The following is a 16,191-nucleotide window of genomic DNA, read 5'->3' on the forward strand; positions in this document are numbered from 1 at the left end:
ATCATGCATCAACCCACCCATCCAACTATCAATCATTCATCCATCTATCCACCTTTCCACCTACTCACCTGCCCACCTGTCCCTCCACCCACTTATCCATCTAATAAACTGCCAGCATGAGCCATTCTTTAGGCACTGGGGTTACAAGAACTAACAAAACAGACCCCTACCTTCATGGAGTTTCCATCTAGGTAAAAAAAAGTCAGACGTTCAGAAAAAACAAAAATACATGAAGAGTCTTACAGCAAATGGAAAAAGCAGAGGGGGAAGCTTTGAAGGGGTGCTGGCATGGAGGCTGAGGGGAGGGGAGAGAAGGGGAGGGGAGAGGTCAGGCTACAGAATTCAGGCAGGGCAGCCATCAAAGTAGGGTCAGGACCAGAAACGGTGAGCACAGCTGGGGCTCCTGGCCAAGCCCTTTCCACCCCACCAGATTCCAATCAAACCTGAGAAAGTACCTCCAAGCCTCCAACATACATGGCTCACGTGCTCACACACACTCACCTGAATGCCCTCAGGCACACACAGGGGTTCCCACCACAGGGCAGTGGAGGCAAAGCCCCAGACCTTTCCTGTTCTGCAACATGACAGTCCCACACCAGCGAGGCCCCATCAGGCACAGGAGCTGCACAGAAAAGCCAGGCAGCTGCAGCCTGGGCAATGGGTCATGTACAGCAGTCCACCGCCAGTCAGGATGATGCCTCTTCCCGGGGACCTCAGAACCCCTGTGGCATGCAGCCCCAGGCAGAAGCCAGGCCAGCAGAGGACCCCAGTCACCAGGGCCTTTGTCCAGCAACAGAGCTGTAGGGGAGGACGTGCTACCAACTCGGCCCTGCAAGGCAGGCTGACATAGAGATGGAGGGACAGACACAAAGGGCAGGGCCACATGGTACCCCAACAGCTCAGGTGACGCTCTCTGAGCCTGCCTATCCCCAGCTCCACATTTGGGGACAAGGACATGAGGAGCACTCTCACAGCAACCTCCTCCAGAGGTGAGCATAATCCACACATGAGCTTCTCTACAAGGCAGGCCGCAGCACCTGGCTGGTAGATGAGTGCACGAAGGCTCAGAGAGGGCGGTAACTCGTGCTGGGTCACACAGCTGCATGGTGGGAGCTGGAGTTAAGCCTGTATCCGCCTTAGTGTCCACACAGGCTTGCAGGGATGGGTCCAGAGAATAAGTCCACCTCACCACCTTCCCTGGACAGGTGCCCCTCTGAAATGTCCCTGTAGGTAGGAGGGCCTGCCCAGGGGGCAGAATTGCAAGGACCTAAGCACTCCATTCCAAACCCCCACGGCACCGCTGTCAGGACACAGCTTTCCTGAGCAAGATCCTGGCTGGTGCCTCAGTTTCCCCAGCTGTAATAAATCCATCCCCCGAGGCAGAGATTTCTGTCTCTCTTGGCCAGGAGCATTCCCCAGCACTAACAGGCTGGTTTGAGGGAAACAGCTCATTTGCTACGGTTGTGAGCTACGCACCTGCACGAGGGCAAGGTTACCATTGCTGGTCCCTGTTCCTCCTGTTCCTCACTGCCTTCCTGAGACTGGAGGCACCCTCTGTTCACCCCTCCACGCCCCACACCCTCTCCTCCCCAGCTCCCGCCGGGAACTGCGTTCCTGTCAGCGCCCCGTCTGCCCTTGGGTTTCATGCATTGTTTGACTTTCTCACCTCCTGGTGACTTGCTCTGCACCTGGAATCCCTCCTGAGTCACACCTACAGGCGGCCCAGCCCCGCCCCACCTGGCAAGGTGACTAGGAAAGGCCTCAGCGGGAGGGCCCAGATCCCCACCCCACAAGGAGGGAGCTGGGAAGGGGGAGGCCAGGGGAGCCCAGCACCGCAGAAGCCGCTTGTCCAGGGCTGGCCTTCTCTGCATGACTTCATTAGTGTCTCTGAAGCAAATTCCCAGGTCTCCAGACACACCCATTTAAAAAAATAAGAAATGCATTCCAGCAGCAAAGGAAAATGATTCCCACTGATCCACCGCTTTGCTGTTTCTTACAGGAGTCACCTAAACGCTGAGGGCTGGAAATCCTGCTGAACCTGAAGGATGGGTATACGCGTGACGGTCTCCCGGTGCTTGCAGCAGCTCCAAGCCGAAGGCTCCAGCAGCACACAGGCCCAGCGGGCCCAGGCGACCCCAGCCTGGAATCGTCCCTGGGGACACAGCCTTTCAGAAGAGGGCTCCCTACAACCTCCCTCTCCACGACGCCGACGATGGAGGGGAGACTAGGAAATAACCCGCCCCACAGTGGGCTACACGGTGGCCCCAAGAGGATGTGTCCACATCGTAATTCCTAAAATCTGGGAATGTTACCTTATATAGCAAAACAAGGAATTTTACTTATATGGCAAAAGCGCAATGAAGTTAAGGATCTTGAGATGAGACGATCCGATTAGCAGGTGGGCTCCATGCAATCACAACATGAATTATCATAAAGTGAGCACAGAGGAAGATTAGAAACAAGAGGAAGGGCTGGTGCCGAGAGAGGCAGAGCCTGGAGCCAGACAGCCACAAGCCAAGGCCTGCAGCTACCAGGTGCTGGGAGGCAGGGGGCTCCTCCTAGAGCCTCCGGGAAGCGCAGCCGGCCCTGCCAACACCTCGATTTCAGCCTTCCAGCTGCAGAACTGAGGGAAGGCATGCCTGTTGTTTTCAGCGCCCCGTTTGTGATCACTTATCACACCAGTCCTAGGAGAATGAGGCCCAGAACACACCGAGGAAACCAGCCAGAGTCAGCAGGAACCCTCTTCTGGGGGTCAATCCCCTGAGGAAGCAGCACCCTGAAACCTCCCAGCATCTCCCGGAGCCTACACAGACCTGGAGCACGGGAGATAAAACACCTCTTGTTTCCCAGGGTTCTTGTGGCACTGGCAAGACAGCGGCATGAGGACCCGGTGCGCCGAACAAACACAGCGTCTCCTGGGCCCGAGTGGACTCAAAGTCCTGGTTGCCAAGACTGGTAGGAGAGGGGCAACCACAGGTCTCTGGATACCACCACACCTGGTCCCTGGCACCGGGGGTACACACAGCTGGCACTTAGGGGGCGGTCAGCCCTGCTGATCACAAGGACCTGAGTGTCCCTGCAGCCCCAGCACCACCCTGGGGTACAGAACCCCATCTCGGCTCCCCCTGCAGGGCACTTCCTACCCCCTCAAAACCAACCCAGGGTCCTTCCAAGCCAAGGGGTGGGCCAGGAACTTGGCTCTCTTTAGAAGGACATTGGTGGCAGCTCAGGGGGAGCCTGGTGGTGGGTACTACCTAGGGCAGACAGGGCCCAGTCAACACTCCCCGGGTCCTGGAGTGGGGGGATGCAGCCTTCACGCTGCTGTGGGGCCCAGCACACGCCAAGAAGACAGTGCCACAGTGGGGCAGGTGGGGCTCCCCTGTGCCCTGAAGGCCTCGGTAGTTGCTTTTCTCCAGGGACCATGGGGGTGGTCACAGCCTGGAAACAGCCTCGTCCAGGGAGGGTAGGGTTGAGTGGGGACATTCGGGTGGCCTGGGTCTGGCGCCCAGGGAGAGGGCACTGTGCCGTCCGGCGCCCCACTGAGCGCTCCTGATGGTACAGAGAGGGCTGGCCCTGCCATGCCTTGGTGGAAGGCGGGTTGAGGGGCCTGGATGTGGGGCCAGGGTCTGGTCACGCTCCTGATAGACATGGAAAGATAACCGAGGAAGGTGAGCCAGGCAGCTGTGCATAGCAGGGCTGGAAGGGGCGTGCCCAGTGCGTTATCAGCATGCAGGGAGACCGTGCCAACTACAAACAGCAGCGTGCCCGGGCTCAGCGAGAATGCCAGCCAAAACCTCACTCATCACGAAAAAAGGCTGCTCAGCACCCCAACGGTTCAAATTCCCCTGGCCACACCAGTGCAGGCCAGGACAGACAGTGCCCTAGGGACAGATCAACGTCCAGAAAAAATGAGCGCGAATTCTTCATTCATCACTTGGAGTTGGGGGTAATGAACTGCCCTCATTAATATGAAGTCTACCCCACTATGTCCAGCCAGCTTCATCTGATAAGTGTCACCCCCCCACACCCAGCCCTGGCAGGCCAGAGGCGTGTGATCAACCTGTCCCCTGGCCCCCAGGACAGAGGTGGCTTTGTCTGTCCACACCAGAGAAAGGGCTTGAAAGTAGTGACTGGAAGGGGGTGAGAGAGCAGACAGCACTTGCCCCCGAGGTCATCTGGGTCACCGCTCTCAGGGCAGAGGCTCAGTTCGGATTCCCCAACAGCTCCCGGCAGCCCTGGGTCCAGGTCGCGGCCGGTTATAAACAGCAGGGACGGCCAGACCCCACCACAGCGCCGAAGGTGGGGCCTGCTCGCTACGCGTGCCTCCGACAAATACTGACTGGGTGCTGACTGAATGCCGCGGTTGTGGTTAGTAAAATAATGGCCCCCAAAAGGTGTCCACATCCTCATCTCTGAAAGCCAAGAATGTGCGACATCACACGACCTAAGGGACTTTGCGTACGTGACTAAGGATCTTGAGACGGGGTGGCCACCCTGGATTACTGTGTGGCCCCAAAGTCATCACAAGGCTCCTTGTCAGAGGTGGGAGGGTGAGGGGCAGAAGGTGCTAGTGGTGGAAGCAGGGGTCGGAGTGAGGTGAGAAAGGCACCAGGGCCGAGGACCAGGCGACCTCCGGCAGCTGAGGGAGGCAGAACCGCAGGACCTCCCCAGGGCCTCCCGGAGCAGCCCTGCCCACGCCCGACCGCCCTCCAGAACAGTACGAACGAATCCGGGCTGCGTTAAGCCCCTCGTGTGTGGAAATGTTCCAGCGGCCACAGGAGACTCGTGCAGGGGTGAGCGAGCGAGCCCAGCCCTGCTCTCATGGAGCTCGCACTCCCTCTGCAGAGGCCGCATCCCTCCAGCGCACGCACAGACGCCCACCACCTGCAGCCAGCCCGGTCAGGCAGCCTTGTCTCCCCTCAACAGCACGGGCTTCGAAGTCACGGGGAACGGCGTGCGCTTTAAACCACAGTGAGGTTTCTATTGCACGCGGCTCGTCTTCGGTGCCACTTTTCTAACTGTGGGCCAGACACTGCTGGGCAGATGTTGGTTTCTCACTGACTCACATTCTACACCTAGTTCAGCTCTCCCACCTCCAGGCTGTCCGGGTGGAACGTGGGGAACCCTCTGCTCCCATGCTTAGCGTTTGCAAAGGTAAACATACCACAGAAACCTACCTCCCACCCCAGAGTGGCCTGGGGCCCTAGCAGACACACGACAGGCAGGCCAGTGAGAAGCGCCAGCAGCCCTGGTTCCCAAACTCCTTAGCTCCCCAGCTAAGGAGTACCCAAGGCTGAATTGTGTCCCCAGATATGCTCAGTTTCTAACTCCTAGTACCCTTGAAAGTGACCTTGTTTGGAAATAGGGTCTTTGTAATCAACTTAGGATGAGGTCATTAGGGTGGGTCCTAATCCAATGACTGGTGTCCTTACAATGAGAGGGAAACCTGGACAGAGACAGACGCACACAGGAAGAACCATGTGAGGACGGAGGCGGAGACTGCAGTGATGCATCCGTGAGTCAGACACCACGTGGGGCTACCAGAAGCTGGGAGAGGCCAGGAAGGGTCCTCCCCTAAGGCCTTCAGAAAGAGCACGGCTCTGCAGGGACCATGGTTTTGTACTTCTGGCCTCCAGAACAGTGAGAGAAGAAATTTTTTTTTTTTTTTTTTTTTTTTTTAAGACAGAGTCTCGCTCTGTCACCCAGGGTGGAGTGCAGTGGTGCGATCTCGGCTCACTGTAACTTCCACCTCCCAGGTTCAAGTGATTCTCCTGCCTCAGCCTCCCAAGTAGCTGGGATTACAGGCGCCGCCACCACACCTGGCTAATTTTTGTGTTTTTAGTAGAGACGGTGTTTCACTGTGTTGGTCAGGCTAGTCTCAAAGTCCTGACCTCAGGTGATCCACCTGCCTCGGCCTCCCAAAGGGCTGGGAGTACAGAGGCTCTAGTCTTGAACTCCTGACCTCAAGTGATCTGTCTGCCTCATCCACCCAAAGTGCTGGGATTACAGGTGTGAGCCACTGCGCTTGGCTTAGAGACAACAGATTTCTGTTGTCTTCAGCCACTCAGTTTGTGAGGATTGGTTACAGCAGCCCTAGGAAGCTCATGGAAGCCCAAGGAGGACTGCAGGGTGAGTGCGAGGACCGTGCTGGGCCCCAGTGCTGGTGAGCTGTGCCTACACACCCCGCACAGGACACTAATTCTGTTTATTAAAAGCCCCGGCTTTGGGGGAAGAAATTGTGTGGAGGAGAACAGGAGATACCTGGCTAAATTTACCCACACCCCAATCCCCCGGCACGATTTTAATAGAAAACAGAGTTACCCAGAAATGAAATAATGCCCCAGCTTTCCAGGAACGTACCAGAGACATGGCAAATCTCGAAACCTGGACTCTGTAGAAAAAGCCAAATGCGAAAGACTTGAGAAGCACCAAGCAGAGAAAAACTCGAAGTAATCCTGAATTATCTGAAAAGCATGTTTTCCCAAGAAAGGATTCTGTTTCTGCTTTATTTGAGATTTTAATTATAGGCTATGTAATGATTTTCATTTTGAATGATAATTAACTCTCAAGTTTAAGGACTAACTGCGACTTTACTAGGAATATCTGGAAGTGAAGCTTTAATCCTGGAAGCCGCAGTGAGCACCGGCCCACGCGTGACCCTGCGCTAAGCAGACGTCACTCTGCAGGGTGATGGCACAGCTCGCCATGAATGAGGACCTTGTTTAAAAGTGCAGAACCTGCAGGCTGGGATGGATGAGTGTGCCAGCAGATCACAGGAAGATGGAAACCCCATGACTCTGATAAGAGAACCCAAAATAAAACTCACAGCTGGAGTGACACACACATTTTACAGCAGAATCGGAGAGGGGCCAGAATTTATTTTTAACATTTTCCCATGAGCACACAGGTGATTATATTTTCACACCAAAAGTTTCTCTGTCCTTGAAACTACATAGATTGTCCTTGGTCCCAGGAGGCCCTCGCAGGGGCAGTTAGGACCCCGATGGGGGAGGAGCGGGGGGGCCCTCACACAGGACAATTGCTATTGTCCCAGCCTGAGGAGTTTGTACAAAGCTCAAAGCCAGCAGCACTGAAGTGCTCCCAAGTGGCTACTCACCGACTCGGTTCCTGACCAAGCTAAGGTCCCAGCTAGGGAGCACCCAACACTCCTGGAAGTCCAGGTGGTGTGGGCACACAGGGCCCAGGGACGGCCCCCACTGGCAGGCTTTGAGCTCAGCAGCCTTGTAAAGACTATTCTTGGCCAAGTGCAGTGGCTCATGCCTGTGATCCCAGCACTTTGGGAGGCAAAGGCGGGCGGATCAGAAGATCAGGAGTTCGAGAACAGTTTGGCCAACATGGTAAAACCCTGTCCCTACTAAAAATACAAAAATTAACCAAGCGTGGTGGTGCATGCCTGTAATCCCAGCTACTCAGGAGGCTGAGGCCGGAGAATTACTTGAACTCAGGAGGCAGATGTTGCAGCGAGCCAAGGTCATGCCACGGTACTCCAGCCTGGGTGACAGAGCGAGACTCATCTCGGCGGAGCGGGGGAGAAGATTATTCTCACAGCCCCTGGGGTCCTAAAAGCAGGAGATCAAGAATAAACTCGACTCTAAGAAAGAAGCCCTGGCCCACTGGTGCACACAGGAGGGCACCCGGGTCTGCCTTTACCCAGGCACGAGGTGAGTGAAGGTCATTTGTTGCCGTCTCCCTCCAAGACGTTCAGCCTTGCAGAGAAACCCGCCTTTCCTGTGATATCAGAGCTGCCACTCAGGAATGCGCCCCATGGGAAGACGAAGACCTTACTGTGGTGACAAATCACCTGTTCACGGCGTGGAGAGAGATGAGGAAGGGAGTGCTTCCCGGGAGTGCCCAGAGGCTTGGAGCCCACGCTCCCGCTCACGGCTGTGATGAGCACGAGGGCAGACCCACGTGGGAGCTTAGCCGGTGCCCACACGGGCAGGACAAAGTCAGACATACCTTGGTGCCCCCTAGGAAGGGGCAAAGAAGACAGGGAAGGGAGGTGTGCGTTCTTGGAGGGTCCTGTTCCTCCCAGCTCAACACCAGACACAGCACAGCACAGGCGGCACTTGGACCACACACAGAATGAGTTTCAGGCCCCGAGGGCGTTATCTGTGGCCTATATCTGGAGGGGTGGGATGGCCAACCCTTGTCTCATTGGCACATGGTACCTGCTGCAGGCCCGTGGGCATGTTCTGTTGGGCAGAGGACGCTGCTGTCTGCATCTAGTGCAGAGGAAGGTGACAATGGCAAGCAAACACCGCCATGGGGGTGAGGACTGCAGGGAGGACAGAGGAGCAGGGACAGGGAGGGAACATTCAGGGAAGACCTGGGGGAAGGTGCGCTGGAGGGGCCAGAGTGTATCCCGAAGGCCAGAGTGACGTGAGCATGGGGAGCCGGGGGTGAGGCTAGACCTCTGAGTGCCACAGGCCCAGTGACTACACTTTATACTGGAGCACCTGTCACCCCAGGAAGGCTGGAACACTGATGTGACAGACGCATGCATTCTGGGCGCTCCCTGAAGAGGGGATCGTCAGGGCAGGATGAGGGTGGCAGGGAGGGCAGGAGAAGGCCCAAGGTGGTAACATGAAAACAGGAGGCCGGGCGCGGTGGCTCAAGCCTGTAATCCCAGCACTTTGAGAGGCCGAGACGGGTGGATCATGCGGTCAGGAGATTGAGACCATCCTGGCTAACACGGTGAAACCCCGTCTCCACTAAAAAATACAAAAAACTAGCCGGGCGAGATGGCAGGCGCCTGTAGTCCCAGCTACTCAGAGGCTGAGGCAGGAGAATGGCATGAACCCGGGAGGCGGAGCTTGCAGTGAGCCGAGATCGCGCCACTGCACTCCAGCCTGGGCGACAGAGCGAGACTCCGTCTCAAAAAAAAAAAAAAAAAAGAAAAGAAAACAGGGGCAGGCAGCAGAGAGAAGAGCTGGGCTAGGGAGGCAGAGTCATTAGGCTGCGGCCAGAGGCTGAACGTGGGGCCAAGGGGCATCCACCGCGAGCCCGTGGGCTGAAATGAGGGACAGGGAGAGGAAGCAGAGTCAGAGCAGAGAGTATCTGGAGTTGGTACTGGGGACATCCTCCAGGGGAACAGAAGGGAGAGGCTGGAGGCCCGGGGCACCCGACCCTCCCCGGGGCGGCTGTGAAACTCACCTCTCACAGGAGATCCCTGAGTCGGATCCCGGACCCGCCCGCCCAGTGCTGCGCCTGGGTGTTGACAGAACTGGGATGACAACTGTCCTACCTCCTGGGTTGTCAGACACATGGGAAAGGCAGAGGAAGAGCAGAGCCCAGGACTTGCGTTCTTGGTAACCAGTAGAGAGTACTGTTCCTAGGTTTGTTTGTTTTTGTTTTTTTTTTTGAGACAGTCTCGCTCTGTCGCTCAGGCTCGAGTGCAGTGGCGTGATCTCGGGTCACTGCAACTTCCGCCTCCTGGGTTCAAGCGATTATCCTGCTTCAGCCTCCTGAGTAGCTGGGACTACAGGCACTCGGCCACCACGCCCGGTTAATTTTTCGTATTTTTAGTAGAGACAAGGTTTCACCGTGTTGGCCAGGATGGTCTCAATCTCCTGACCTCGTGATCCACGTGCCTCGGCCTCCCAAAGTGCTGGGATTACAGATGTGAGCCACTGCGCCCGGCCTGTTCCCATTTTAGTAATGAGTGAGTGGTTGTGATTGTTTAATCAGGGAGAGGAGACACCAAGAGCAGCACCAGGATTCAAAACCGAGTTCTAAGGCCAGGCCTGATTTAATGAGGTCAGGTTTCTTGTGGGGAAGGAACCGTGTCCTCCCAGCCCCTCGGGAGCGAGGTTAACAGCTGCGAAGCCCCACCTGGGCCGCTGCAGACCGCCCATCACACTGGCCCTTTGAACCAGCACAGAAGGTGCCTTTTACAAAATGTTGTTAAAGAAATGATGCAGGAGGAAGGATCTAAGCTGGTAAACCTGGCCGGCCGTTCCACCCTCGAGGGTCTACAGCTGCAGCTCAGAAGCCAGAATGCCCGGGTTTGAGTCCTGACCCCACCCTCCGCAGGGCCAGCAGCAGGGTCCTTGCCCTCAGCAATGAGGCCGGTTCTCTGCCGTGGGGCGGTCCCGTGCACTACAGAGGCCAAGCAGCATTCCTGGCTTCATCCCACCAGCACCCCCGCCTCCAGCTGTGACAACCAAAAATGTCTGATTTTGTCAAATGTCCCTGGGGACAAAATCACCCCTAGTGGAGAACCGCCGGGCTAGAGGCTTTGATGTCTTGTACCCATTATAAAATGAGGTCCTAGAGCTGCCTCAAGAAGTAAATGAGAAAATACATAGAGAATCATCTAGAGCAGTAACCAGCACAGCAGAGCACTCACTAAACATTAGCTCCAGTCCAGCCAGGCGTGGTGGCTCACGCCTGCAAACCCAGCACTTTGGGAAGCCAAGACACACGAATCACGTGAGGTCAGGAGTTTGAGACCAGCCTGGCCAACAAGGCAAAACCCAGCCTCTACTAAAAATACAAAACATTAGCGGGGCGGGGCGTGGTGATGCATGCCTGTAGTCCCAGCTACCCAGGAGGCTGAGGCAGGAGAATCACTTGAACCTGAGAGGTACAGGCTGCGGTGAGCTGAGATCACACCACTGAACTCCAGCCTGGGTGACACAGTGAGATTCTGTCTCAAAACACGTGCACGCACGTGTGCGCGCACACACATACACACGACCATTAGCTATAGTCCCTGCCATCTTGAGGGACAGAGACATGGAAGTGTGTGAACCACACCCAGCATGGGGGTCAACCGACAAAAGCATAAACAAGGCACCCAGGAAGCTTCAAGGGAGGAAACCTATGATCCATCCGAGGAGGTCGGGAAACTTCCAGAACCTTCTCAGCAGAGGACAGCTGCTGAAGCAGATTTTCAGGGAGGCCCGTGATGGGCAGATGGATGGGGAGGAGACGCGTTTCAGACGAAGGGATAGCAGGTGCAGAGGGGAGACGGAACAGGGCCCTGTGTCTGGACCCACAGGAGCCAGGTCGGAGCCTGCCCCACGTCCTCGAGCAGTTTAACAAACAGCAGAACTACACTGGTTACGAAAAGACCAAGGGGCTGAGAACGGAGCAACACAAGCCCATGCTTCCCACAGTTGATTAGAACCCTCTGCGGAGCGGAGAAACCTGGGAGGGCGTCCCAGGCACATGTGAGATGCCGGAGCCTTAAGGCTTCCTATCCCTGTCCCTTCGGAGAGTGGGATGGCAGCAGACCCCAACCACAGTCCCAACGCCGGGAGCAGGTGGCAGCCCTCCTTTCCCTGCAAAGTCAGGGGAATCCACAGATCCTGGGGCCTTGGACTTCTCTAAGGCCCAAATGGATTTCAGGGACATGGGAGAGCTGTCAGTATTTTCTCCAGCATCAAATTTGTTGAGCTTTTCCTGAAATTAATTGCTACTTCCTTCATCCAGCTCCTGCTGTCTCCTGTCCCGCAACACAGGAAGCCAGGGGCTTTCAGCAGCCACTTGGGCTGATTCCAGCCTTGCAACCGTGAGGCCCCCGAGCTCAGCTTACCAGAGAGCAAGTAATAAAACCCCTGTGACGACAGCGCCACTTTCATCGTGAATAAATGAGCTCAATTACCTCCATGCAGAAAAAGGAGCGCTTCAAAGGGAAAGAGGGAAAAGGGGAGGAAGAGGGACGGAGTAGAAATAATCAGTCTTAATTAGCCTTATCTCCGAGGGAAATACATATGATAATTTTGGTACCCAAAGAGATTCAAATTAGTCTCATGCCAATCATTACATGTGAGTGGGTCTTATTGGTGATGACAGACTTGGCCGTTCCCCAGTCATTAGTTTTCTAAAAATGACTCTCCTGATGAAAAGAAAACCTGAGCAGCTCAGAATGTGGATTACCCGCAATGGGTCAGTCATCTTCAGAAGGATCTGCTGGCACAGGGATCCCCAGAGGCCTCGGCCACCCCTGCCCAGTGCTGCCCCCAGCTCACTGCAGCCTGGACTGGTGGCCTGGGAGGCCGATGCCGGGTCTCAAAGCCACGCGAGACGTTGCGCTAAAGCTTCTGACTCGTCTGACAAAGCCAGAGGTGGGAGGTGCTTACATGGTCCCCTCTACCCACGAAAGAGCCACCGGCGCAAATGAACTTGGTCACCCCCCGGAATGGGCCGGGGAAGGTCTGGCTGTGTGCGCTGGCCTGGTATACAGTAGGTACTCAGTATCTGCGGAGTAAAGATGGTGCCCTTGCCAACTCCTGGGAGTGCAACAGCCCCCTCCCAGGGACCCGCGGCCAGGGCTTCTTCATCTCAAGCAGGAAAGTCGGCGAAGCGCCCTCCACTCAGGCCACATGGCGGGCACTGGCTCGGGGAAGGGGCACTTACCATGCTGGCCGCTGCTACATCCAAGCTGACGCTTCAGAGAGGCAGAGCAGCCCGCTCAAGGCTGTGAGGGGCAAAGGGGAGGAAGGGGACCTTGGGAAGCTGACACAGAACAGGAATCCACCGAAACTCAGAGCAGGGGAGGGGGCCTGGTTCAGGCCTGCTCACACCTGGAGCCATCCGCACCCCCAAACCCAACGCAGGTGTGGGCTGTGGGAGGCGGGGGTCTCCCGCCGTCTCTGCCTGCCTGCCTTGCCCACAGCCAAGCCCCGGTATAGCCAGGAATCTAGGATTAGCACTCAGTGAGAGACAGCGGGGCGAGAGCCCCAGATGCAGACGGCACCAACACACAGCCACAGACTAGCAGGCGTGGGAACACCACGGGGCAGGTGACCACAGTGCCTTCCTTCCACCCGCCGTATGACCAGAGGGCCACCAACCTGGGGTGCAAGAGGTCAGAGCCGGGAGCCCCGTTGCATCAGGCTGCCAACACCCACGCTGGTGGTTTTCCCTCCACTTCTGATGCAGAGAACCTTGGAAGCCATCCTTCCTCTTTCTCTGCTCCCCTGCGCTCTTCCTGCCTGATAAATACCTGCTAATACCTCAAACCCTTGTTATAAGCTCGATAAACTTGTGCTATGTGCTGCTAACGAGCAGCTAACGATTGCTCAGGTGTTTATGTTAAACAGATTAATCCAGGACTCAGTAGATGGAAGAGTCTCAACGTTATCTCCGGTATGAACCAAATGCCGCCTAATCCCAGAGAGCTTTCAGAAAAAAAAAGAGACTATTCACCACTGGGACCATTGTAAACTCATTTTTCAAATGAGGCATCATTTTATAGAACAGACGATCAAAGACCAAAGCAAGATTTGTGGCTGAGATGCAGAGAACGTGTGTTTTTGTACCTCTCGGGGTGGCTCTTTATTTTTAAAAAACACCGTTGGCTACATTTGGAGTAATTCATCTTGGTGATGAGTCAGGACGTATCAAGGAAAGAACGTCTTCAGAAGCGGGGGAATGAGTCACGAAATTTCTACGGTGACAGGGAGCATGAAACAACGGGATTTCAAGACCCAAATGATTAATGGCTCAACACTTTCCACCCGGTTCCGCTGTTTTACGCTAACCAATTAAGCCCGCAATCTGGAATAAAGTACTTTAACCTGAGAGCCACTTAAAAGCAACTCATGTCACTTCGTGCGTTTAGGTTTCCTTTTAAGTGTATCTCAGCCTTGTCCTACTGTTCTCCTAAAGCACGCAGTTAAGTCGAGCAGGGGAGGTAAGCCGTGGGCTACGGTCAGGGAAGCCCCGAGCTGGCTAAGAAAGTGCCATTGCTGACCGGGTGCGGGGGCTCACGCTTGTAATCCCAGCACTTTGGGAGGCCGAGGCGGGTGGAACACATGAGATCAGGAGTTCAAGACCAGCCTGACCCATGCGGTGAAACCCCCGTCTCTACTAAAAATACACAAATTAGCCGAGCGTGGTGTCACGTGCCTGTAATCCCAGCTACTTGCAGGGCTGAGGCAGGGGAATCGCTTGAACCCGGCAGGCGGAGGTCGCAGTGAGCCAAGACTGTGCCACTGCACTCCGGCCTGGGCGACTGAGTGGGACTCCATCTCAAAAAAAGAAAAAAAAAAAAAGTACTGTTACTGAGATCATCTCAAAGTTCGTGGAGCCCACACCTGGGCCCAGCGCCCGTTCTCCAACTGTTTTCCCTGGACGGAAGTAAACAGAGGAAACCACCCGAAACCCTCGGCCATGCGAACTGGGGATGCGTGCACAAAGCCAGGGTGAGCCCAGCCACCTGCAGGCCCCAGGCACCTACCAGTGAAGTCCTGGAAGCACTCGCAGGTGTAGCCGCCCTCGCGGCTGCGGCAGCGGCCGTTGGCGCCACACGGGTTGGAGTAGCAGAGGTCGATCTCCGTCTCGCAGTAGTCGCCGGTGAAGCCGGGCGGGCAGCGGCAGCGCAGGCCGTTGACGGGGTGGATGGGCCGGAAGAGCACGGTGGTGGAGCTGAGGAAGGGCGCCGAGCTGTCGAAGCGCAGCACGGACACGCACTTCATGTAGTTCTCGCAGGGCTCACGCAGGCAGATGTTGTCGTCGAAGGGCAGCACGCGCTGCGTGGAGATGGTGGTCAGCAGTGTCCGGTTCAGGTAGATCTGCTCCTGCAGGTCCTCCGACGGGAAGAACTGGCCGCGGACGCCGCCAGGCAGCAGCGCCGAGAAGGTCACGTTCAGGATGTTGGAGCTGACGTCCGTGTCGTTCTGAACGTTGAAGACGAAGACGTCGTCCTTGGTGGTGGACAGCACCGCGGCCACCCCCTCCACGAAGAGGGCCAGCAGCGGGGACAGGAACTTCTCCTGGGACATGTTCTCCAGGCGGACAGTGATGCTGTTGGTCAGCATGTCGTCCGTGATGATGGTGACACGCAGGGTGCAGAAGGCCGTGACGCTGTGGATGCCATCTGCAGACACAAGGAAAGTCAGGGTCATTCAGATGCTGCCGGAGTCACAGGTCCTACAGGCCCCATCCCAGGAGCCGCCTCAGGCATGCTTGTCAAAGGAGAGAGCATGGGCATCCCCACTCCCCACTCCCCATTCTCCACCCACGACCACCACCTTGACCCTCCCTCCTCCGGCACCCTGGCCCCCCCTCCTCCAGCACCCTGGCCCCCACCCCCCACAATCACCACCCTGGCCCCCACCCTGGCTTCCTAAAGCACAGCCCCAATCACCTATTTCTCTGGCTCCAAAGCCCTCAGAGGGCCCCAAAGCGCTCAGCAGGGCACCCTGACAACCACTGGGATTCAGCCCCTCACTGCCCAAAACTCCTCACACGCTTTGGTCCAGCCACATGGGGACTTGAAGCCCCCTTTTACCTCCTCTGCACCTGCCCTGGCCTCCAGGGATCCTACCCTGCCCAACCTCCCAACAGTTCTTCCTGTCCTCACAGCTCAGCTCAAACTCTGCCGTGCCGGGCAAGCCCCCCGGTCCTGCCCAGGGGATGTCCTCACCGACATGCTGTGCTGAGAGTCCCACTTAGCCCGGCTACACCCAGGCAAGTCCACACGCCCAGCACACAGGAGGTGCTGAGGAGCACCGCTTTACAAAGATACGCAGTGGCCTCTCAGCCAGCAGTAAACACATCATCAAGTGCGGTACTTAGGAGTCTGAGGCCAAGACGGTGGAACACCTTGTTTGCAAAGGCGCATGCATCACCGGTTCCAGGCCCATAATTGTACAAGACATTCAAGGGGCGGGCCATGGGTACCAGTGGCTCCCAGGGACGGAGCAGCGGCCCATGCCCAGGGGCCTTCACCTGCCACCTCCAGGCCCGGGCTCAGACGTGGGGTGGGAATTGCAGAATAGCCTGCCAAGTCCAGGTCCTCCAGGCCTGGCTCGGATTCTGTGTTCCAGGAGCCCCCACCCCATGAGGCCCCTGCCTGTGGCCCCCACCAGAGCTCCCACCCTGGTTTCTATGGAGTGTGGGGCCCCTGTCACCCCTTAGAGTCCTGGGCCTCAGTAACTGCCCCAGTCAGGAGGACAGGAGCCGGGCAGGGAGCCAGAGAGGGCCAGGCCCTCCGCCCTCTCATTCTGGGGACTGTGAGGAAGTGTCTGGGCCTTTGGAGGGTGATGAGGCCCAGAGGCCTCCTTGTCACCCCGAGCCCAGCAACGTGCCCGACAAGCACAGCGGCACGCGGGGAGCCCGAGAGGTAACAGAACGAGAGCAGCAGGTGGCTCCGCACCTGGCACTTTCCCAGCACCAGGAGCCACCAGTCACATATGAGAGGGACTTAGAGTCATG

The 16,191-nt window shown here is 56.7% G+C and overlaps 1 protein-coding gene across 1 annotated transcript in view; it reads right to left on the reverse strand.

Moving 5' to 3' along the window:
• CELSR1 (cadherin EGF LAG seven-pass G-type receptor 1) overlaps positions 1-16,191 on the reverse strand; it is a 204,913-nt gene that overhangs the window by 104,686 nt on the left and 84,036 nt on the right. The window contains exon 2 of the mRNA XM_026447968.1: positions 14,213-14,851. Within this exon, the coding sequence (XP_026303753.1) occupies positions 14,213-14,851 (639 nt within the window). The remainder of the gene's footprint in view (positions 1-14,212; positions 14,852-16,191) is intronic.

This window comes from Piliocolobus tephrosceles, chromosome 19, assembly GCF_002776525.5.
Source record: "Piliocolobus tephrosceles isolate RC106 chromosome 19, ASM277652v3, whole genome shotgun sequence".
In the NCBI taxonomy this organism is placed as follows: Eukaryota; Metazoa; Chordata; class Mammalia; order Primates; family Cercopithecidae; genus Piliocolobus; species Piliocolobus tephrosceles.